Source organism: Syngnathus typhle, linkage group LG15 (genome assembly GCF_033458585.1).
Source record: "Syngnathus typhle isolate RoL2023-S1 ecotype Sweden linkage group LG15, RoL_Styp_1.0, whole genome shotgun sequence".
Classification (NCBI taxonomy): Eukaryota; Metazoa; Chordata; class Actinopteri; order Syngnathiformes; family Syngnathidae; genus Syngnathus; species Syngnathus typhle.
The window spans coordinates 4988839-5011611 of record NC_083752.1 but is presented as its reverse complement, the minus strand read 5'-3'; the positions used below and the strand labels follow the sequence as shown (position 1 = coordinate 5011611).

General features: G+C 41.4%; 1 protein-coding gene across 1 annotated transcript; it reads right to left on the bottom strand.

The window, feature by feature from the left end:
• Positions 1-1799: 1799 nt before the first annotated feature.
• On the bottom strand, positions 1800-22391 carry cxadr (CXADR Ig-like cell adhesion molecule). The gene is made up of 7 exons (XM_061298700.1): positions 22217-22391; positions 11442-11611; positions 8450-8651; positions 4869-5024; positions 4653-4775; positions 4014-4152; positions 1800-2297 (listed from the first exon to the last, which is right to left on the bottom strand). Exons 1-7 carry the CDS (start codon positions 22266-22268, stop codon positions 2018-2020), a joined length of 1122 nt encoding a protein of 373 aa, XP_061154684.1. The 5' UTR covers positions 22269-22391; the 3' UTR covers positions 1800-2017.
• Between the last annotated feature and the right edge of the window lie 382 nt (positions 22392-22773).

Below are 22773 nucleotides of genomic sequence, written 5' to 3'. Positions count from 1 at the left end.
AAATATTTAAAAAAAAAGAAAAAAGCTTTACGGGGATTTTCTTTTTCTTTTTTTTGCATGTCCAGAGGGACTTTATTTATTCCAAAAATACAGCACAAAAATACACACAAAAAATGGATAATTGGATTTCGTACACAGTGCAAAACTGAAAAGGAGCTCTTCATATAATATTAGTAAAATAAAAAAAAAACTACAGTTAATATTGTTAATAGTTGTGAGCGTATTTATTGAGGGACTACCCGCCGAGACCTCCGTAGTTTGGATCTCGAATTCTACGTTGGTTCACATTCAGACTGCAAAACGCACGCATAACACACTCGCACACATTTGTACTATAACCGATTCATCGAGCACAGCAGAGCATCACTCATACAGCTGGTATTATTTAGACACAAATACTTGAACAAAATACAGCCACGATTTTCTCAGAAAAAATGAACCAAGCAAAAATACACAAAAGTATAGGAAAGTAAATGCAAATGAAATCAACTTTCTTAAGACAGTGGAAATGTGCCACTCATTGGCGTGACAACATCAGTAGTGGAGAGAAGACCATTTTGTGGACTACAACGGCCATCCAGGACGATGCAAACGACCACAGTGCTGTGGATGTGCTACAACCAAGACAAGGCACAACAGAAGCCAGCAGTCAAAAAGAAAACGAGTAAGGCTCTGGAGCACAAAGTAAACAATTTACCCACTTGTGTATTCCAACTCTCCTAAAAGAATAATGGCCCCTTTTTTTTCTTCGTTTTCATCTGGCATGAAGATACAGTACATAGTTGCATAGGGGCTTTATTATGAAGTGGCTGCTGTTATTTCATCACACGCTATAGTGGGAATGTTGCTTCATTAAAACATTTTCAATTCACGCTACAGAAGCCATGACAGGTTTCATATTGAGCGTGGGGAGAAGGTTAATCAAGATGCTGGCTCTTTGGAATGCAACCTCACAGAAGGAGGATTATGTGTTCTCTGGCACAGATGGGGGGGCGGGGGGGCTACTACTGCAACAGATGATAATGAACGTTGGGCTGTTAATACATCTAGCGTGTGTGTGTGTGTGTGTGTGTGTGGTGGCCAGAGGAGTTGTGGTCCTTTGGCCGTCAAACATATTCAAAGCTAATTGCTCAGTGAAGCCCGTTGTCCAGCTGCCCCCTTTTGAGGAGGTAAATGCGTGTGTGTGGGGGGGGGGGGGGGGGGGGGGGGTACTTATTGTTTTTTAAGCCTGTTCGAGACACGGTAATCCAGCCAATCACAATGCACAAACCCTCCAATCACCAATTGTTATGCTTCTCATCCCAGATGGGGCATTTAAAACTGGGCTGGGGGGCTTCGCTAATATAACAGATTGTGATCATTTGATCACAATTGTAATTTTTTCCAAAGGTGAGAGCATCTCATTTCGCAGTAGAAGAAAACAAACGAGCTCTAAATTTTACAAACGCGGGCATAAACAGTTGAAGCCAAAATTGTTCATAACATAAAAATGACACATTTGCTCAGAGATCCCACTCGGCAACCAAATTTGTCCGAGGTACGAATCCTGTCGCGCTGAACTGTTCATCTCACCACACACACACACACAGAGACATGTACACACATGCATTCATACTGCTGTACAGATAGTCTGGATCTGTTCTTAACATACAGTATCATTAAATCATGGGCCAACTATGCTTAAAAAAAAAAAATCAATTATATACACAATAAATTTCTAGATTGACCACTCCGCTACAAGTTCACGTTTCAGCGAGAAAGTCCAGGAAGTAAAATTGATAAATGTTTCTAAATTGTGATTTAAAAAAAAAAAAAAAAAAAAAAGTCTATGTGCTCTGGCGTGACTTCGGTAAATTTCTCTTCTCAGCACCACAGCAGTCAGGTCTTCATTGGAGGAGTAAGTTCTCATTTTGTCTCATTTGAAACTCCAGCTTCATCTTAGGTGGCTTTTCCCCCCACTCCCTTGCTCTGGTCCCTCCCCTTGGTCTTGCCGTCCCCTCTGCAAGAGGAGGCCACGTTAAACGATGGAGCCGTCCCTGTTCTGGGCAGGGATCATGACGGGGATGGCCCCCATGCGACTGAGGTTGGGGCCCGCCATCCTGGGAGCGGTGGGTGGGGGCAAAGGGGTGTGGCTTGGAGGTCTGTCTTCCTCCGACGAGGGGATCTTGTCATACTGGGGTTTCAGGGCGTACTCGTGCAGGTTGGAAGGTGACATGGAGCCGAGAGAGGAACGCTGGCTACCCACTGTGAAGCTACGCGCCGTTGAAACGCGACTCTTGGGGGGAGGAACGTCCTCTCTGAGGAGAAATCAGTCAGTGGCACATTTTAGAAAATGGAACAAAACTGAGCATACAAGTCCCACAGATACGGCCCACCACATAATTTTACGTGGCCCGCGAACACAAATTGTGCATCAAATTCGTGTGTCATTACTAGAAATGCAAATTGTCTTCACTTTAAATATCTTTTTTTTTTTAAATATTTGACCAGTTTTTACTGGTCTGATTTGAAAACGAGTTATTTGTCAGTTTGTTTTGTAGCTTTTACTGTATATAATATGAGGTGCTCATACATTTATTTGGCTTGACAGTCATAATGGCCCTCCGAAAGAAGCTATGACTACAATGCGGCCCGCCCAAAAAATTAGTTTGACACCCCCGATATAATGCTTCACAAAAAGCATGTGCTTTATAATGTGGGTAATATTTTGTATGAAAATAGACCTGTTCATTGAACTGAAAAAAAAAAAAGGAAATATTTTAAAAGGTGAGCATGAACACGAATAGATAAAAAGACAATTGGAGTATCGACGGAAATCATTTGCTCATCCCAAAGAGCCTCCGCAATGCTCATGTCCACAATAAAAAACAAGTTTGACACTGCTACAATTAAGTATGTACTCTAGACAAGTCATAATAAGGACAACAGTGAAGACTCAAGAAGATGAGTCATTTCAAGAACACCACCACTTGACTCATTTAAAGCCAAGAACAAATTATTGATGAAATAATTAGTGGAGGAGACGCTTTTGGATGAGGCGGGGCTAACGTCTGTGCCACGCTGCTGACTGCAATCGCCCGTGAAGCTAGTCACCAAAAAGCGCCAATGCCCTCTTCTCCCTCTGCAGCCACATTAGCAGCTAATAAGAAGCATTAATCCAGTTAAATGCTCGCCCAAACTGAGCCAAAGGGGGCCACAGAGCTTGTGTTGTCCATGGCGTCATGGGGTGGTGTTTCAGCAAATGTGTGTCTGTGTGTTCTAGACAGGACCAGTGGTCTAATCCTCTTTGTCCTACAGCGTGAGCAGTGTCACATTGTGGTCTTAGACAGATTCAGTCCGCAGCAGAGTGATAGTAAGCCTGCTGGTTGCAAAGAGCTCGGGGGCCGGATGGAGAGGTGGATGGTGCGCTGGGGAGGGGCAGGGCAGTCGGTCGGGCGCAACAGACATGACACAGGATACACAGAGCAAACAAAGCTTTCAAACTGATTACCACAGCTGTTTATTTGAGGAGTGGTGTGTTAAAAAAAAAAAAAAAAAAAACCGCTGATGGAGGCGAAAAAAATGGCGGCTGGAATCGTGTTTGTGAGCACTTCTACACGCTGATGTACTGGGGGAAGAAAAGTGTGCCTGCTTCCAATATTTAACATCTGGCAAGAAATTCCTAGGCACACCTAGTATGACGGATGATGCTTGTCAAATTGGTGAGCAATTTACGTCACTTCATTCCCCATATTTCATTTGAATTTATTCCAATATTTCCTCATTATTCAATCATGTTGCCTTGTCATTTAGCACACCGCATTTGCAGCCGAAGTGTTTGCATCTTTTATGTTGGACTAGATTGATTACATACATTTCTTTCAATTGCTATATTTTTATATAATATTATATTTCGCAGCTGGTATGAAACATTTAGATTTTAGGAAGGATTTTTTTCCCCACAGTGGTTATGTAAGATAATATATTTATTATCTGCCCTTATCAGTGAGCCAAATGTAAGTGTGGCTGGGTACCTTATCTCATTGCAGATTTCCTTCTCATACTTCTTCCTGTGTCGGGCACGGCAACAGCAGAAGAGTATGATGGCGATAATGATGAGGATCAGCAGTACAAGAATTATGGATCCTGCGATGATGCCGGCGGTATTGGGAGCTGAGTGCAAAAGAGACAACTATTATCTACTTCACTAACAATTATCCGCACTATAAGGCGCACCGGATTATAAGGCGCACCTTCAATGAATGGCCCATTTGAAAACTTTGTCCATATATAAGATATAGACATTTTGCCCGCGGGCCGGACTTTGGACACGCCTGCTGTAGTGGCTCAATATTGGTCCATATATAAGGCGCGTCTGATTATAAGGCGCACTGTCGGCTTTTGAGAAAATTGGAAGTTTTTAGATGCGCCTTGTAGTGCGAAAAATACGGTAATCATCATCGTCATCATCACCACCATAATAATGATAATAAATCTTTCAAGTTGATAGTTTTTCTTATTATTGGGTTAGGCACCCTTTGGTTGAATCAGTGCTCCGACCCAAATCAGTCCGTACCAAAACCGTGCAGACTTTGGTACCCATCCATCATCATTGATTGCTGTGCAGTGTTAAATCATGACACAAAAAGTCCCTGATTGTTAAGTATACTTACGAGGCGTGACATTGAGATAGAGTATACAGTCCTCGCTTCCGACCCGGTTGGTGGCGGAGCAGCGGTATGTGCCAGATGCGCTGGCAGATGCGTTCCTCACATTAAGGGTACCTCCCACTGGGTCTGTAGCAAGGGCAAACCAATGCAGAAAGGATTTTAACAGGACGTTAGATGGTGTGAAAGCAGCTTTTATGTGCTATTGACTAAAAGCATTACCTAGCACACCGGAAGCAGGCAGCACTTTTCCATTACTGGTCTTCTCCCAGCCGTATTGCATGGGTTGGGTGCCCTCGTTGGAGGTACACCGGAGAACAATGTCTTTGCCCTCCTGTGTCTGTCCTTCAGCATAGCACCTGGGCTTGGATGGCTTAACTATGAGGGAGAAAAAAAAATATGTTGGCGAAGCTCCTCCATCTTAAAGCAAAATGTGTGCAAACACATTGGTTAGTCAGTGTTGGCAGGAGATGAGATGGGAGGTTCAAAAACAAACTTCAAATTAAAAGCAGACCGGTGAAACCCAGACACACTGTCAGCCAGGCTTTGGGGGTAGGCGGAGAGGGCCACGGTCCAAGCTTGTGCCGTATTCTCTGACAGGACTGACATCATGGTGTGGTAATGGGTTCAACAAGAGCATGAAATGGAAGGCTCCAGATGAGAACCAGGTGTCAAGCGGAAGGGCGGCGCTTGGCTGCCAGGATTAAGCCTAGACTGACAGTGCTTGAGAGCTCATGGTATTATTTTAAATACAGGACAGAGAGAAATAAATAAATAAGCAAGAGATGATGGACAGATGGTAGTGTGATGGAGGCCAAGGCTGAGTTCTGACTGCTCTTGCTGCTGTTGTGTTGTATCTAAACACACACACACACGCGCGAACACGGACCGCACACGGTAAATGTCAGAGAGCGATGACATTCACGAGACATCTTTTAAAAGGTGAAAGTGGATGCGTCAAAGGCTTGGAACACATCTTACATTAGGAATGCGCTACAAATACATTTATTTGTTTGAAAGATGAGGTTAAAGGAGAAGGTGAGAGAAGGAACAGCTAAGCTGGCATTGGAGAATGAATAACTGGGTTGGGATTTATGGGTTTTTCCAAGGCTATCATGTGTCCTAGATACGCAAATAATATAGTGGATATCCACCGTGCCATACATTTCGGTCAGAAGGAGGCAAAACTTGAAAGGGCTATTGTTGAAGAGAAAAAAAATTAAAAAGCCAAGCGTTTCAAGAAAAGCCAGGTAGAGCAAATCAATGAAAGATGACTTGAGGTAGGTATGCAGAACTGTTTGGATATACGATGTGTCTGGAAAGAATTTACAGTTTTCCACGTTAAGGAAAACGTTGTATTTTATTTTGAAGCTCCTTTGAGATCAATTTCAACCTAAAGCCTTTATCCCTATGATGTCACAAGCTCGGCACACCTATTTTTGGCCCTTTCCCTTTTTTGGCACCTCTCAAGCTCCATCAAGTTGGATGGGCAACCATTTTCCGATCTCTCTCTCCACAGATGTTCAATCGGATTGTGTTTTGGCTGGACCACTCAAGGACATTCAGAGTTGTCCTGAAGCCACTTCTTTGATAGCTTGGCTGTGTGCCTGGGCTTGTTGTTCTGCTAAACAGTTGCCCTCCCGTGAGGTCAAGAGCGCTTAGGAACGGGTTTCCATCCAGGACGTGTCTGTACATTGCTGCATTCATCTTTCCCTCACTCCTGACAAGGCTCCAAGTTCCAGCTGTTGAAAAACATTCCTCGCAGCATCATGCTGTGGGAGTGTTTTGCTTCACTGTAGGGGCTGGGTTGGCCAGGAGATGACCAAATACCAGGTCTACCTTTCACAGCAAAGAGAGGTCAATCCGAGAGTCCTTTGGGAGTATTTGGCCAAAGTCTAACATACCTTTAAGTGTTTTGGTCTGGTCATGATTGGTAGATTGCAAAAGAGTTTGGATGCTGCTATAAATCTATTTCCCCATGTTAGCTCAGTTGATGCATCTCTGGAAAGAATCCCGTTGATTCTGAACTACGCCTCGAGATAATCTCTGATGTTACGGATAATCGGACAATCATTGTATGACCTCATAGATCTTCATATCCGGTCGACTGAATGAACCAATTAGGCTAGAAAACATCTCAAATATTGTCACGCTCTCAACTTTAATGTCCAGCTACAAGCTAAGGGGAACGTTGTCAGCATGCGTGTATTTCTAAAAATAACAGCGGTCGTGACAAGGCAAAGCAACACCTGGCCTGGTTGTATATATTAGTATAGACGTGTGTTTGTGTTCTCGCTACGAGCCACACGGTGACAAGATGGGCCTAAAGGTAAAATGCAGAGCAGGCAGAAAATTGCCCTGGCTTCTCCTTGTCAGTGTGTCTTTGCTAAGAACATCCCTGGCCCTAGGTTCAATAGCTAGCTACCTGAGATGTAGCCTCGAGCTATTTCCCTCTCTGCCAGACACTATAGCTTGAGATGTCAGCGTATTAACCGCCATCAGAGCTGGGTCACGTTAAGTCTGTTAGCGGATGGGAAGATCTGTCACACACAACGAAATCCACAAGAGCTAATAGAAGTAGCACTGCAAATACCGTATGGGAATGGTTAAAGTGTTTGTAAAAAATTAAGACGAGTGACCTTGGACAAGGTTGTACAATTCCGAGTTCTTAGACTATTTATTAATACGCTGCATGGAGATCAGTGTGCAAGATCTACAATAAATTCGAGGGAATGTGATATTGTTGTTTCCCTCCCGGGGTAGACTTAAAGGAGTTTCTCGGTCTGTCAGTGGAGCAGGCCAGTGACGTCAACCTGTCACTGATGCTGCATTTTTGCCTCAGGGGTCACAACCTTTCTGAGGAACGTTTCGAATCAGGTTCCTCTATCAAATTTCATCTGCTTCGAGTTCAAATGAAATCGAATATAATCGTCCAAGAAAAAACATCTATAGCCAACCTAGTTTGATCAATTAACTTACTATAAAGTAATGGCAGTCAAGTCAAGTGACAACTTCAGGAGTTCGTTGTCACAATCAAGTCAAACTTACGGTTTACAGTAACAACCTTCATCAGAGCTTTGTCAACAGCTCTGAAATTTGCACAATAGCTGGAATATTTCTGGTTGAACTGGTGGGAGCAGTGCATGTGAGCCATTTTTGGAAAGCGACTATCTGAAATAGCCCACATAGCTACGATAAGGGCAAAATGTAGCGCTTATCTCACAAGAGTGCTACATGGAGCTAGTTTTCTCCCAGACGCACAATCAGAAGGAATTTCACTTTCAACCTCATTTGATCAGTGGACCAATCAGCAACACATAAGCATGAGTGTTGTTTGCAGAAAGTTATCGAACACATAACTGGGGTGAGTCAGTCATTTTAGCATGCATAGAAATAAAGAATTGCATTTTTATGAAATACAGTTCATTTCTAATGCATATACAAGGAAAATACATCCAATATTGACATTTATGGTCAGTTAATTATAAATGAACATCAATGCTGCATTAAGAGTTATTTTTTAAATGTATCTCAAGAAAGATATGCGAGATAAACGATGACCTCAATATTGAGGTAAAAGATGATCACTTTTGACAATCAGGGTGGGTGAACACAGAATTGTAACACGAGGAGGTCAGTGGTCTACAGCCTCTGGGAAGGGTATGTTCTCAATTTTAGTGGGGATTAAATCAAAACAGCCAAGCGAGGCAAAGCGTGTGTGATTTTGACTGCATATAGAGGAGAGACGGAAAAAAACAACGCTGAGGGTACTGAGCTATTTTTTCTGCTTTTGTTTTACTCACCCATGACAATCAGCAGCATCTTTCTGCCACGAATGCCAGGAGCCTTCTTCACTTTACACTGGAAAGTGCCAGAGTCCGACGACTTCAGGCCTGTCAGGTTGATGGAGGCATCTCCGTTTTTGGGGTCGGCTGAATTGAAGTGTACTCGCCCCTTCATAGCGGGATAGTCCTCGTAGGCCCTGTCGGCCGAGTACAGGATCACCTGGTTACAGAGAAGAGCATGTTTACTAAGTTTGAATATCCGTCTAGTCATATGGAATCGAGAAAAAAAGATTTTTAAACGCAAACATGTACTGGGTATATAAAGTCAGGTGTCAAACTCAAGGCCCGGGGGCCAGATACGGCCCACCACATCATCATATGTGGCCCGCAAACACAAATTGTGCATCAAATTTGTGTGTCATTACTAGAATTGCAAATTGTCTTCACTTATAATATATATATATATTTTTTTAATATTTGACCAGTTTTTACTGGTCTGATTTGAAAACGAGTTATTTGTCAGTTTGTTTTGTAGTTTTTACTGTATATAATATGACGTGCTGATACATTTATTTGGCTCGACAGTCATAATGGCCCTCCGAAAGAAGCTAAAAAAATGAGTTTAACACCCCTGGTCTAGACAACCAAAAATACATTTTGAAGGATGTTGCACAAAAGGTCACACCCCCATCATATTGCCTATACGTACATACATGCACATTTGCACACAACATTTAATCCGCAATGTCGAAAGCTTGGGGAAATATCCAGAGGAGTAAAAGTAAGCTCTTTTATATCACAATGTCCTTCAGTCTTCCCAAGTGGAGCCAAGGTGGAACAAACAAAGCGGCCAGTGTGGAGTCAAATCAACACCTGCTGTGTCAACAAAGGACAGGCGACCACAATTATGTCCACTCCCCCCTTCTTATCCACCTACACAAACACACCCACACTGTGGGTCTTAAGAACAGCAAAGAAAAAATGAAGGCCAGTGAAGGCAACATTTTCCTTCAGAATAGAACAGGGAAAACTAATCATGGCACGGACGGAAAAGAATAAAGTTATTGGTGGAGGCAAACCCCCTGGAGAAAATCCAGATTGCTAAACCATTTTGAACCGAAAAATAGTTCTGCTAGTACGGAACAGCGAAAGGGTTAAAGGGGGTCAGTGCTCATCTTGTATATATTAACCTAAACAGGTAATTCGGTTAACATTCCACAGAGTTGTCAAGGGGGCGAGGGGGGGTTGAACGTTTCAACTTTCACTGGGGAACAGAACATGGGCAGTAATAACAGCAATATGTGAGATGAGACCACAAAGGAGCGGAAATTAAATTGCCCCAAGCTCAGCCAGACAAGAATTCTTACTCAAATACTTACAGGTGCACAGATGGAAGTATTTTTACACACGTCTAGTTATTACTTTTTTTTTTTCTTATCAGTCAACCACTATAAGCCTGACAATAATGAAGTACTAAAAAAAAGAAAAGAAAATCATTGCGAAATTAAAATGAAAAGCACATGACAGGCTGGTGGGGAAATAATTGACAATATGATAAAATCACTACCTGTGGACGGCTCAGAGGTTTAAAAAAAAAAAAAGTGGTTTCACTTTTATTATGAGGTCATTATCATGTGATGCCGTTGCTTGGTGAGGAAAAAGGAAGAGGTGCAAGTCATTTGTGAGGCAAATCACAAGACCACAATGTTTCAATACTAATTTTACAGATTCGACCAACACTGCTCTACAGCAAACTATCCTGAGTCATAAGACTTGCCCTTCCCTCGCCGGTGATTAACTCAAACAATGTAAAAAATCTGGAATTGTAAAAACAAAACTTTTGTGGGCCTAGCTGTTGAAGTTTCAAAAAGACTGGCTACAGAATTATGTAACAAATACCAAGGGAAACTTATTTTTTACACAAACTATCCGAGCCCAGCACAAAATAAAGAGAGAATTACGAGGAAATATTTGTGAGTGCTGTGAGGTATTGCAGTAAAGCAACAATATACGAGCACAACAATATAAAAATGGGGGGCATGTGGGGATCCACTAGAGCACTGATGTCAAACTCAAGGCCCGGGGGCCAGATATGGCCCACCACATCATTTTATGTGGCCCAGGAAGACAAATTGTGCATCATATTTGTGTGTCATTACTAGAATTGCAAATTGTGTTCACTTTTAATAATCTCTTTTTTTTTTTTTTTTTTTATCTGACCAGTTTTTACTGGTCTGATTAGAAAACGAGTTATTTGTCAGTTTTTACTGTATATAATATGAGGTGCTCATACATTTATTTGGCTTGACAGTCATAATGGCCGTCCGTAAGAAGCTATGACTACAATGCGGCCCGCAAAAAAAATGAGTTTGACACCCCTGCACTAGAGGCATGGACTTGTGTCGTTTTCATTTTACATGGCTGAGTGCCATGCTGGAAAGGAAAGAAACTGGCTGGCGCTAGAATAAAAAGAAAAACCCTCCATCACTCTGTGTGTGTGTGTGTGTGTGCATGTGTGTGTGCGAGACACAAAGTAAAAGGCGAGAGAACAAAGTCACTGGAAATGAATGTGGCTCAAATTACATGCGCTCATACATAGTGCATATATTGAAAGCCCTTATGAAAATACACAACTTGTGTTTGCCTTTGTATTTCATTTCACCTCTTGTTTAATAAACCATGCAGGCACGGTACATTGATGCCAAAACCCAAACACTGGCCAAACAATCACACCTCCACGATTTTAGTTCACTGTGTGGGGGGCGTACATAAGTCGAAGACATTGTTGGCAAAATTAAAATAAAAAAATGAAGAAATAAAATAAATAAATAGATAGAGATTTTTCTGCCATTCAGTGCACTCAAAGCATTTCTGTAGGAGGTATCTTGGCACATTTCCCGTTTCTGCTCAAACTATCTCCGGTGATTTTCTACAAATGTTTCAGCAACAACAGAAGGTCGCAACAATTTTGTTTGAAAAGAAATACGGTAATGTTCAAGTTGCCACATACCACTTTGTCCTCCTTCTGGTTGTCTGGCGACAGACGGCTCCATTCAATATCCAACGGTCCAGAATCCTCAGGGCTTAAAGTAAACATGCATTCTAGCTTTACGGTTTCACCGCTGGCTTTCTCGATGGATGTCGGCCCTGTGGATGTTATCTCCAGTCCAATGGTCAAACCTGTACGGACACAAATACAAGAGACTGTCAACCATTACACATTGCAACACCAACAAATTGTTTTAAAACTACAGCATAATTGCAATAATTTGTTTTTCTCACTGATGGAATTAACAGTGACATGCAGAGCAGACAAAAAAAAAGGAAACCTGTAAGCTGTCAAATGTTTTGGTTCAGAAAATGTTGCACTCATAAAATAACTATGCCTACATGGCGTTGGAGGAGCGAAGTACCTTTTAAAATATGCATAAGGTAAAACACAGTGAAAAACACAGTAATAGTGATAACCAATGCATGTTGCAAACTCAGCTGAGTATTTATTCTTCCAACAAATGGGCCTAGTAATTTCCTGGGCTAATATTCTCCATTTAATGAGACATTTAAAGCCCAGGATGTAAGAGGGAGGCAGCATAGAGAATGAAGTTTTCACATGCTGTCTCAAAACATTAAAATCCGTTTGACAGCCATCCACCTTTGAATCAGCGGGTGCTGGCTTAAAAAAAAAAAAAAAAAAAAAAAAAAAAAAAAAAAAAAAAATGAAACCACCACCATATGTCGCTGCTGAAATGCAAGGTGTAACAAACATAACGTTAAAAACAAAACACTGACAGATGTCACTTAAATTCCCTGCAGATTTAAAAAAAAAAAGAGCAATCCTTCTTGATCCTTCTTGAATTAAAAAAAAAAAAGTCTCATTTCAAGACACGGAGATGACTAAACTTGCAACGGAAATTAAACTAATTGCCAAACCACGCAAGTGTGAGCTCTTCATTAACAGCAACATTTGCATATTATTTCTGGAAGGATTACAATAATTAGGAGTTGATTTCCATCCCACAAAGATTTTCACACGCACAAATCTAGTTTGGAACAACATCCCGAGCCATTGAATGTTTTACAACTCCTTTTAATACCCCAGACTATCGGATAAGATCAAGTCCGAGATCCTTGCCCAGTGCGCATAATCAACGGTAGCTACAGGTTGAGCTCTGTGGCTCATTTCAAAAGCATCAGCTCAATTTCATGCTGGAAATGGGCCATGTTTGCACAAGTGAATTAAAATACACCACACAAGTACGCAGTCACAAGCACGGTTGTTGAGGCTTAAATCCGTCGAGCATTTGCACAAACATACTTTTGACATCATATTGCTCCAGCTGGTCGTTTGAACGTTTTGACAGATTCCTATGGGCGCCAGCTACTGCCTTTGGCTAAAGACAGTGAAAGTAATATGGAGAAAACTGTCACTCTTCCAATGGAGCTTTAAAACATTGTGACGTGGAAGCTCGGGTATTTCGAAGGTGCTTGTAAAGGGAGAACAAAACTACAGTTCTCTTTTGATTGTCTAATAAGTTATACCTATCAATCATAGACCATATAGGATTTATGTAAAGATTTATTTTAGTCTACAGACATGTGAAGTTTCAAAGCATGATATCATGTTAGCTTTGCGTATGCAAAAGGCGGCTCGGCTCGGCTTGGCCGGTGGCTCTCAGGTGACGGCAGTGCCAGGGCAGAGGAACACACAGAGTGTAACGCTTGATTCCAAATTCAGTCAACACATGGGAAGCGATACACCTGGCAAATCCAGATAGTGTTTATAAAAAAATAAAAAAAAAAAAAAAAAAAAAAAAAAAGACTACCTCCCACACATACAAATATTTATAGGGTTGTTTAGGGAATTTAAATTAATTCTAAGGGCTCCTAAATAAAGTTAAAAAAAAAGTGACTCCTAGTTTTGAAAATAAACAGTGCGTTGGTCAAAACTAATTAGGTAGACCGAATTCATGACTTCATTGTAATATGATAATCATAAAAATAAGTGATTTGAATTATATTAATTAAATAACACCATGTCTCAATACAAAATAATAATTGGATAAGAAACAATAACTAGGGAAAATCATTTTGCAATACACATTTTAATTGATGAATCAATTTACAAATTCAACCACAACGCCTCAAAGTACGTTTCAGAATTTGCATCGAGTATTCAAAGCTTTTAAAAAATATTTGCAAAATCTCAGACACTGGATTTGCTACTACACCAGTTCAGTTTGTACTACAGTAGGTCAAGCACGGTAACTGAGAGACTGAAAACAAGCGTGAGGAATTCAGGCTGTCAGCATGTCCCATTCAATACTTCCATTGACCAATAGTGCCAACCCTACTGTATGTCCTTCTCCCTCCGAGGACTTGCGGAGTGACTACGGCGAGCCAACAGACCTCCGATTCTCCGCCATGTTACTGATTGCGGCGACCCCCTCCACCTTTGTCGGCATACAATGGGGAGTGAATCCCGTCTCCTGGCAACCAAACCCTCGGAGAAGGGTGGCTTGCTGTGGCGATTGAGACGGCGCCATTAAGAGGGGAAAGGGAGAGCTTCAGTGACAATGGGCAGTGAAGAAAAAAAAAAAAAAAAAAGGCAGGCACGTTTACTAGATGGCAGGTTGAATGGAAGCCTGTGACTATTTAAGTCCTCCAACTTCAAAATATATTTGGAGATGGACACTGATTTGTTGCCTTAACTTTTCTGTATTTAAGATGTATTGTTACTGGCAAGGGATATATATGATGGTACATTTGATTTACAAAGATAAAAAGAATCCAAAGGAGAGTAAACATTTTCCTGAATAGGACATAATGATTGAATAAACACCACGTTCATTATTGTGAAATAGCAGTCGAGGGGCAGTGGAATGAGTAAATTAAATAGCTTCGACACTCGCCATCGCAAACAGTTAAGCCCGTCCCCTGTGACTGTGCCGGAGAGAACATCAATTATCTTGCTCACAGCACAAGATAACTTCTTAACTTGGTTGGCGCTCAGAAGGAAAGCCTTTGAATACTCGCCCGAGCGTACCCAGAGGAATTTAAAGCGATGCGTGTGTAGTGACGTTTATTTAGCGTTGCAATAGCTGGGAATGTTGAAGCATTCAGATTGTGGCTGTAATGCGGACTGAAAGCTCCACTTTGCACACAATGTAGCAGCCATCAATTGCCAGTGAGGAATGACCTAAAGGCTGTTTTGACATAATTGGACATTAAATGATGAAGGGGTGACAAACGGCACGCACTTTTCGCTGCACGGCCATTTGACAGCTTTTATAGTTGACCCGTGGGCCGTGTTTTGATGTCATTGTAGTGCACATACACAAAAGACTTCATAGGTACTCACATTGGCTGCAATGAACGATTACCGTATTTTCCGCACTATAAGCCGCACCTAAAAACCTCAAATTTTCTCAAAAGCCTTATAATCAGGTGCACCCTATATATGGACCAATATTGAGCCAGTACAGCAGGCGTGTCCAAAGTCCGGCCCGCGAGCCAAATGTATATATCTTATATATGGACAAAGTTTTCAAATGGGCCATTCATTGAAGGTGCGCCTTATAATCCGCGGCCCCTTATAGTATGGAAAATACGGTAATGATCGAATAAGCTTTTGATTATATATCGAATCGGGTAAATATTAAAATTTGTATCCCTTCATTCGAAAACATTGTTTCAAACTGACTGCATGAATATGACTATTTCCTGTCTGTAGCAGTTCATGTCTTCCCAGCAGTTGCTGCAATAATAATTAAAAAGGGGATGACTTTATTCATGTTATTAAATGCGTGAGAAATACCCAGTGGTGCTGAACGATAGAGGCAACAAAGTAACTACCGACAAGAGGGAAGAGATTGCAATTCCCATTGGTGTTTGGAATTTAATGGTCAGTTAATGGAAAAACCCAGCAAGTCTTAATTGCACTTGCGATGTCATAGTCAGGGGATGTGCACTTTTAAAAACAGTACCGCCATTTGCTAACCTTTTGGACACTAGAGGTTTGATCAGCAACAAACTAAAGAAACATTTTATCAGATTTTAGAATGGATTGTTCCATTGATTACTTGGCCCAGCCCTTCACAATGTTGCACGTTGTCGCAAAGCTGATAGGCTTGGCGCCAAGCCATACAACACCACCGATAACATCTTGATGAAGAAAAAAAAAAAAGCAGAAGTAACAATATAGTCTTGGAGGAAATTAAACAGGAAAAGCAGCATATTGAAAATAGATACAGCTTTACAAACTGTATTATTGTTACACTGTAGATAGCCCAAAAAAAAAATGGGGGGGGGGGGGGGGCATTGAGAATATATTACAAGAAGGCTTCAATCAGAGATGCTGGAGAAGCACAAAATCATGTCGGCCAGATTTTGCAGGGGAGAACACAATTCCCTGGGAGCAATTAGAGAGCATGTGAAAATAGTTTGCATGGCTTGAGAAGTGGTGCAAAATAGCACAAATAAATACAAACGCAGAGCTCATATGTCATGGCTGACGAGGTTTAGAAAATAACATTTTAATAAGATAACCACAAAGACACACCATTGAAGTGTTAGGGATCCGGTTTGGCATTAGGGAAAAAAAAAAAAAAAGCAAAGCCATCAGATATTAGGTATCTTTTTTCAAGTAAAGATAAAAACTGAATATAAATCCTTGAATGCCACTCCAGATCAGATCAACCTGATATTTCGAAATTCCCGATCCGTGACCCAAACAATAGGGCCATACATGAGGTAATCAGACCTGCAGTTCCGATCCAGCCCAGAAAATTATACGAAAAGCTTAGAAAAGACCGAGAGGACCACAAAGCTCAATGGGGTGTGGTGTCTCCACGTCTGTCCTGACACAGGGGTTTCGCTTCATAAAATACCCCCCACCATCCCCCAAAACAAATACAGTGGGCCTGCCTGATACGGACCGGGCCCCTGCTGGCGCCCCAGCCTTTGTGAGTGCCCCAGGGCACACGGCCAAGTTCCAACTCAGATCAGGAGGCAGCAACATTGATCAAACACTCCGACTTAAATGCGGTGCAGAAAATCCTACTTCATCCAGACTTGTGATGGACTCAAAGTTACTTTGGCACGACAACATGGATGATCTGAGAACCAGGATGCAAAACAATAATAAAATGATATTTCTTATTAAAAAATAAATCTAAATAAATTCATGGACACAAGACTTACACTTCACAACTTTTCATTCCACATCTGCCTGACGCGCCAAAGAATTTCCATCTCCCGTGAGTAGCGCTCCTCAAAAGCGCTACTTTCAATATTTGTTATATCGCAGCCAACTCATTCTGTCAAATGAGTTGACATTATCCCATTGCAAAGATCTGTTTACTGCCGAAACCCCGGAGAACATGAGCACGGATGAAAATATCCAAACACATTCATGCCACTCAAATTCTGAGGATTTGCTAAGAATGTTCCAACACAGACTGTCCCTTCCTGTCCTCTGTATGAAGAGGGAGACACTCCAGCAGGACATCAAGATAAGAAAGCTGTTGACAGATAAGATGGATAATCCTTTTTTGTCTTCTCCATTTTATCTTGGCAGGACAGCCAGAGCAGATGTTGCGAAGCTGGAGAGTCTCTTCTTCACTCGGTTCTTGAAAGCCAAAGTTGTAAACACACCTGGGTAATGAAGACTGTAGGACGCCACAGGCAAAGACTGTCAGTTGTTGTTACAGCTTAACAGAGGCCCCCGGGTTTATTCATGCCTCCAGCTCGCACACTCAGCACAGACACAAAAACGACTACTCCGCATACAACGTTAAGTGACAAGATGCAATTTGGGAATGGTAAAAATAACCTAGCTGAACTAGTTAAGCAAAAAAAAAAGGCACTCTAGTAAACCGGGGGTGTCAAACTTATTTTTTTCACGGGCCGCATTGTAGTCATAGCTTCTTTCGGAGGGCCATTATAAAAGCTTCAAAACTGACAAATAACTCGTTTTCAAATCAGACGAGTGAAAACTGGTCAAATATTAAAAAAAAAAAGATATTATTAAAAGTGAAGACAATTTGCAATTCTAGGAATGACACTCGAATTTGATGCACAATTTGTCTTCGCGGGCCTCATAAAATGATGTGGCGGGCCGTATCTGGCCCCCAGGCCTTGAGTTTGACACCTGTGCAATAAACTATAACACACTAGAAAGACATACAATATATTTTATACAATATATTATCCAAGATATTGTTCAACTATTAGATGACGATACATTGAAGTTTGTCTCTGGCTGGTCAAATTCAGATAAAATCATACAATTACAAAAGAACTATGCATTTTGCATGGGCGATATCAATAAAGATTCAATTTAGATTTAAAGTCCGGGTTTCCTTGCTGACCCGTAACTTGACTCGAGATAAGACAAAAAAAATGGCCGAAAGATCACGAAGGGCAACGCCTCATTTTCAATGTCAAGAGGACAAACAACAGAAGCCAAACAGTAAAATCAACATTATCGCGCCAGCTACACAAGTTGAAGAGTCACCTGGGAGCTCTTATCGGAATCAGAATCATCTTTACTGGCTACATTTGAAAAAAGAAAAGGGAAAAGAAAAACACACAGCTTCCATGGCAAATAAATTTAACAACTGGCGTCTCGAGGATTTATCAGTAACCATTGTCAGAAATGAGAATTTCACACAAATATTTTCCGGTAAAAACAACTAAATAAAACAAGAAATGTTTTGATTACTTTTACTCCTATTTTTACCGCTATTATATAGTGTATCGTTTCGGAGTTGGCAGAAAACAAAGGGAGAAAGTAGAAGTTGTAAACAGTGGAAGAAGACAAAGAGGATCTGCCAGACAACAATGGCCCACATTGAATGAACATATTAGAAAATTCCAGGGTCGACTTCCTCTTAAGTATCTGTCATTTTTTTTTGCACATGTGCAGTATCTACGGAATGAATAAAATATTGGCAGGAAAATGTTAAAGTAAAATAAGGAGCTAAGATTCCTGGCTGGTTTTAATAGTGTAGGATCTGGATGGTACTCGGGGAAAACCGACTGCTGAGTCATCCAGTTACAAAGTGCACGGATTACAAAAAAAAGCCATGGGATGGCCAAGCTTTCTTTTTTTTTTTTTTTTTTTTGCTTTGGAACAGCTAATAGTGATTGATTATTCCCTCGGCTGCCAAACAAGATTAAAACGTAAATTGGCATATTTAATGTGGTCGATAGGGTCACACCATTCAAGCGGTCAAGCTGATGCTGAAAAAGTGACAATGTCGATACAACACACACACTTATCCACAGTGCATATGATGTGACCTGATGATTAAAAAAAAAAAAAAAAGTAATCTCAGCAGACATTATTTGCCTTTTTCCACAATCCTACTGAACAATGCGTGATATTTTTTAATGAGCTAAAAAAAACGTCTCCATCAACAGCTGCTTTGCTCACTCCTCCCCCGCCCCCACCAACCTTTTTATAGCTGATATTTTTCAAGATTAGACAAACAATTACCTCGACTGTTCTTAGAAAGGAGCGCTGGGGGTTTTATTGCCGGAGGAGACAATGCAATCATCTTCCCACAACTCAAACGTGAGAAGGAAGGCCTGGGCTGACTTCTATCACACCGATTCAAAATAACAAGACTTCATTATTGCCAGACAAAAAAAAAACATCCTGAGCCCTGACATGATCATTGAAAAGAACGTTGTGTGCAATCATCACCATCATCATCACAGCAATGTCTTATTTGTCCCTGAGCTCCTTATTATTTGCCATTAAGAGCAAAGGCTGGGCATCAAGTGGCGGCTAAATGATGAATGTGCTTCGAGGGTATTCATCACCCTCGCAGAAGCTGGGCGAGATAACCGATGGACTCCAGGGGGGGCTGGCAGAAACTGCACCACCATGACCTTGTATAAATAGATAAGCAAGAAGAAAATGCTTCCGTTGAAGTATTTCTTCTCAAATACTCTTACAAATGATTTGGTCCAATGTCACTCAATCAACAAATGTGTGTCACTGAAATAAAACAACCTTATAATCAGTTTGAAATAAACAAGATGGTGGAAAACGACTCTTTCCAGAATCTTCGCACAAGAATGCGTTGGCAAGATCCCCCGTGAAGGAAGTTTTACTCCCTACCTGTCACAACGGAATGGGGTTGTGAATACAAAACGGCTGCTCGTCCCTTAACTGAACCGGCAAACAAGCGCTACTATTAATCAATTCATTTTTATACTAGGCGGCAATTTGTTCATTGAGTTATACGCAAATGAAATGGAGGGGAAAGAAAAGAGGGATGAGGTAGTGCAGGAGGAGGATTTCACATTCCCGTATCGTTTAACAGCAGTTGGCAGAAGGCTCGGGAGGCGCTGTGAATATTCATGGTCTCCATCCTCACAGTCTCCATCTTCAAATTGTGGAGGACAGAGCAGTGCTCTGGAGTGTAATCTAATTCTGCGTGTTTCCCGCTTGGATTTCAAGGGCAGGGCGACGGTGAGCGGCTGCTTAGGTGCAACCTGTGTCAGGAGGGAAGTGATGGCAACGGACGGCTGAATGTGACCTGGAGTCGTTACGAGCCGTGTCCCCGGGGGCCATTGACAATGGCGGACGGAGGCACTTATGAACCTTGACAGCCTCTATTACATGATAAATTTAAAAAAAAAAAAAAAAAAAGGCCAGTTATTCTGCTGGTAATAAAAAAAAAAAAAAATCCTGATCACACACTATTCATAGCATGCAGAACAACAATAACTAAAATCAGGGTTGTTTGTTTCTAGCTACATGTAAAGGGGGAGGGGATCTTTTTGAAACATACACATAGTCGACACACAAAGTGCATTCACGGACGGGATCACTGGGTGTGTGTTTTCAAAAGGTAACTAAGCAACCGGCGCTTGGCCACAGCCTTCACTTATAGTCTTATCAGCACTCTGCGCTTGCTGTTTCCTCAGGTTTCTGTTTTTCCCAGGTCAGTGACATTGTTCTAGTATTGACTTAAAGAGTTAGTAGCAGACGTGGAGAGGAAAGCACAGTAATTTATTTAATGGTAAGTTTCAAAACGGTGGGAAGAAATGAATGACTGTTTGCACAACTGATGGTGGGCGAGGTTGCACCAGCAGAAGCAAAATGACTAGATTGTTGATTTTACGTTTTATCTGTCCAGAGCACTTGTATTCCATTCCTCACAGTTGATTGAATATTTATTTATTGATCCCCAGGGGTGGGGAAATTCAGGCCCCAGCAGTATCCATACCACACAGTGGGTATACAAAAGACACACGGATGACATGAGCGCAACTCAATAACTCTGCCACACAACAGCGCCACAAAGAAAGTCAGAAAGTGCTCAAGATAAAAGCCATCAAAGCAAATCAAAGCTAAAAGACAAAGGGAAAAAAAAAGGAACAGCGGCCAACCAGCACCCCCCCAATACAAGAAAACACCCAAAAACACACAAAATAGCCTCCACGGGGTCCATCGACAGGTGTAACGGCAGTCCAGTTCAACGGTAACTTATTTTCTTTTGAATTGAATCAGTCAAACTGCACCAAAAAAAAAGTAGAGCAGAAATACCCTTCCTTGTTATAAGAGCATTAAAGAGTGCTTCACAAATATGATTTACTCCTGGAGACAAAACTGTCTAAAGAAGGCTACCAGTTCGACAGATACTGTTCCTGACTGCTCAAGTGGAACATTGCCCAAATGATGAGGCCAGGCTGCCATTGGGATGATAATGAGCCCAAACTAGCACAAACAATGTGAACCGTGAGACAAAAGAAGTGTAAAAGAAAAAAAAAAAAAAAAGAATTGCTCTTAATCTAAACATTGTATGCCGCCACAATCCCAACAAAGCATTTCTTTGTTACATGATGGCTCTGATGCTAATAAGAAAATGCTCGGTGGAATTTACTTAAAATTAAAAAGCAATTCTCCTAATGTTAACAGAAAACATAGTGAAACAAAAACACAATCACACTTCACTTGCTGTTTAGCTTGGGAGGAGTTAGTATTGTGAGTTTCAATGTAAATTCCAGGACATTAAACACACCCATGTAGTTATCAGCAACACGTTTTGCAGTTTTATAGCAACATATAAATACACAAATAAACATAAGAAGGGATTGTAAGATCACAAGAAATATTAAAATTGAAATATGGGCTTAAAAGAAAGAGATGCAAGGCAAAAGGGTGACTTTTGATTCAATGGGCCACATTAGCAATCTTAAGTAAAAGGTCACTAGGGTTAAATAGTAACTAGTAGCCAACACAAGCACAACGAAATTCAAGGTTGCATTTAGTTTTATTTGTTAGAGTGCGCACTTTGAAGCGCTACAGGGCAGCCACAGGTTTAAAAAGCCCTCCGGCCATTGTGTTAATCAAAAGAGGCTAGATAAACGTGTACATATGGGTTCTTTCATTTTGGTATATCAAACTCATGATTTAAGTGCATAATGTAATTCATTCAAGTTCTTGAGACAAACGTATTTGCGACGCTTAATTATTTATACTGAAACTGACCTTGGATCGGAATTGGCCCCAGTTGAGCATTGCATTATTTTATTTTTTTTAGTTATGTTATTTCTACTAAGCACGTCCTATGCACACCTAACTACTCATGCAGGCCCTGAGAATACAACAAAGTTATCAGCGCATAATCAATTTAAACAATGCAAGTGTGCAATTCCTCGTCACTGGTTTTTAACGTTCCAAAAAAACACAGCGAGGCTGACCACTCGCACTACCAGTCGGAAAAAAATCGTCGGAATCCAAGTCGCGTTTAATGACAGAAAACTTACCCCCTAAAATGCTGATCAGCAAATACCACAAGCAGACGTTAGGTGCCTCCATCCCCGTTTCAGTTCAATGTCAGTCCAAGTCGTTTCGGTAAAACTTTACTCGGGCAAACTTGTTTGCAGAGGGGAAAGGCGGTCGCAGAGCTCTCGCCAAGCATCCACGCAAGTCCGCTCGCTCCTCCTTCTCTTCTCTGCAGGTGCACAGGGAGCCGCAGGGTGTCACGTGACCTTTGGTCAGCCGAAACTCGATACAGTGCTGCCATCTAAAGGTTAAATAGTGTTATTGCGTTATGCAATTAAACCGAAAAGATAACGCGTGATCACGCATTGGCGATGGCAGACAAGAATTGACCTTTAACCCGTCAAATTCCGTCAAAACGTGCAGACTACAGTACCTTGAAGTAACCTTTTAGGCTTACCTTATGAGGTGTAACTGGGCCATCGGTCCACTAGATGGCAGCATTTACACTATTTTGATAATCATCCACTAGATGGCAGCATTTACACTATTTTGTTAATTACCTCCCTTTAAGTCAGGCATGTCAAACATACGGCCCGCG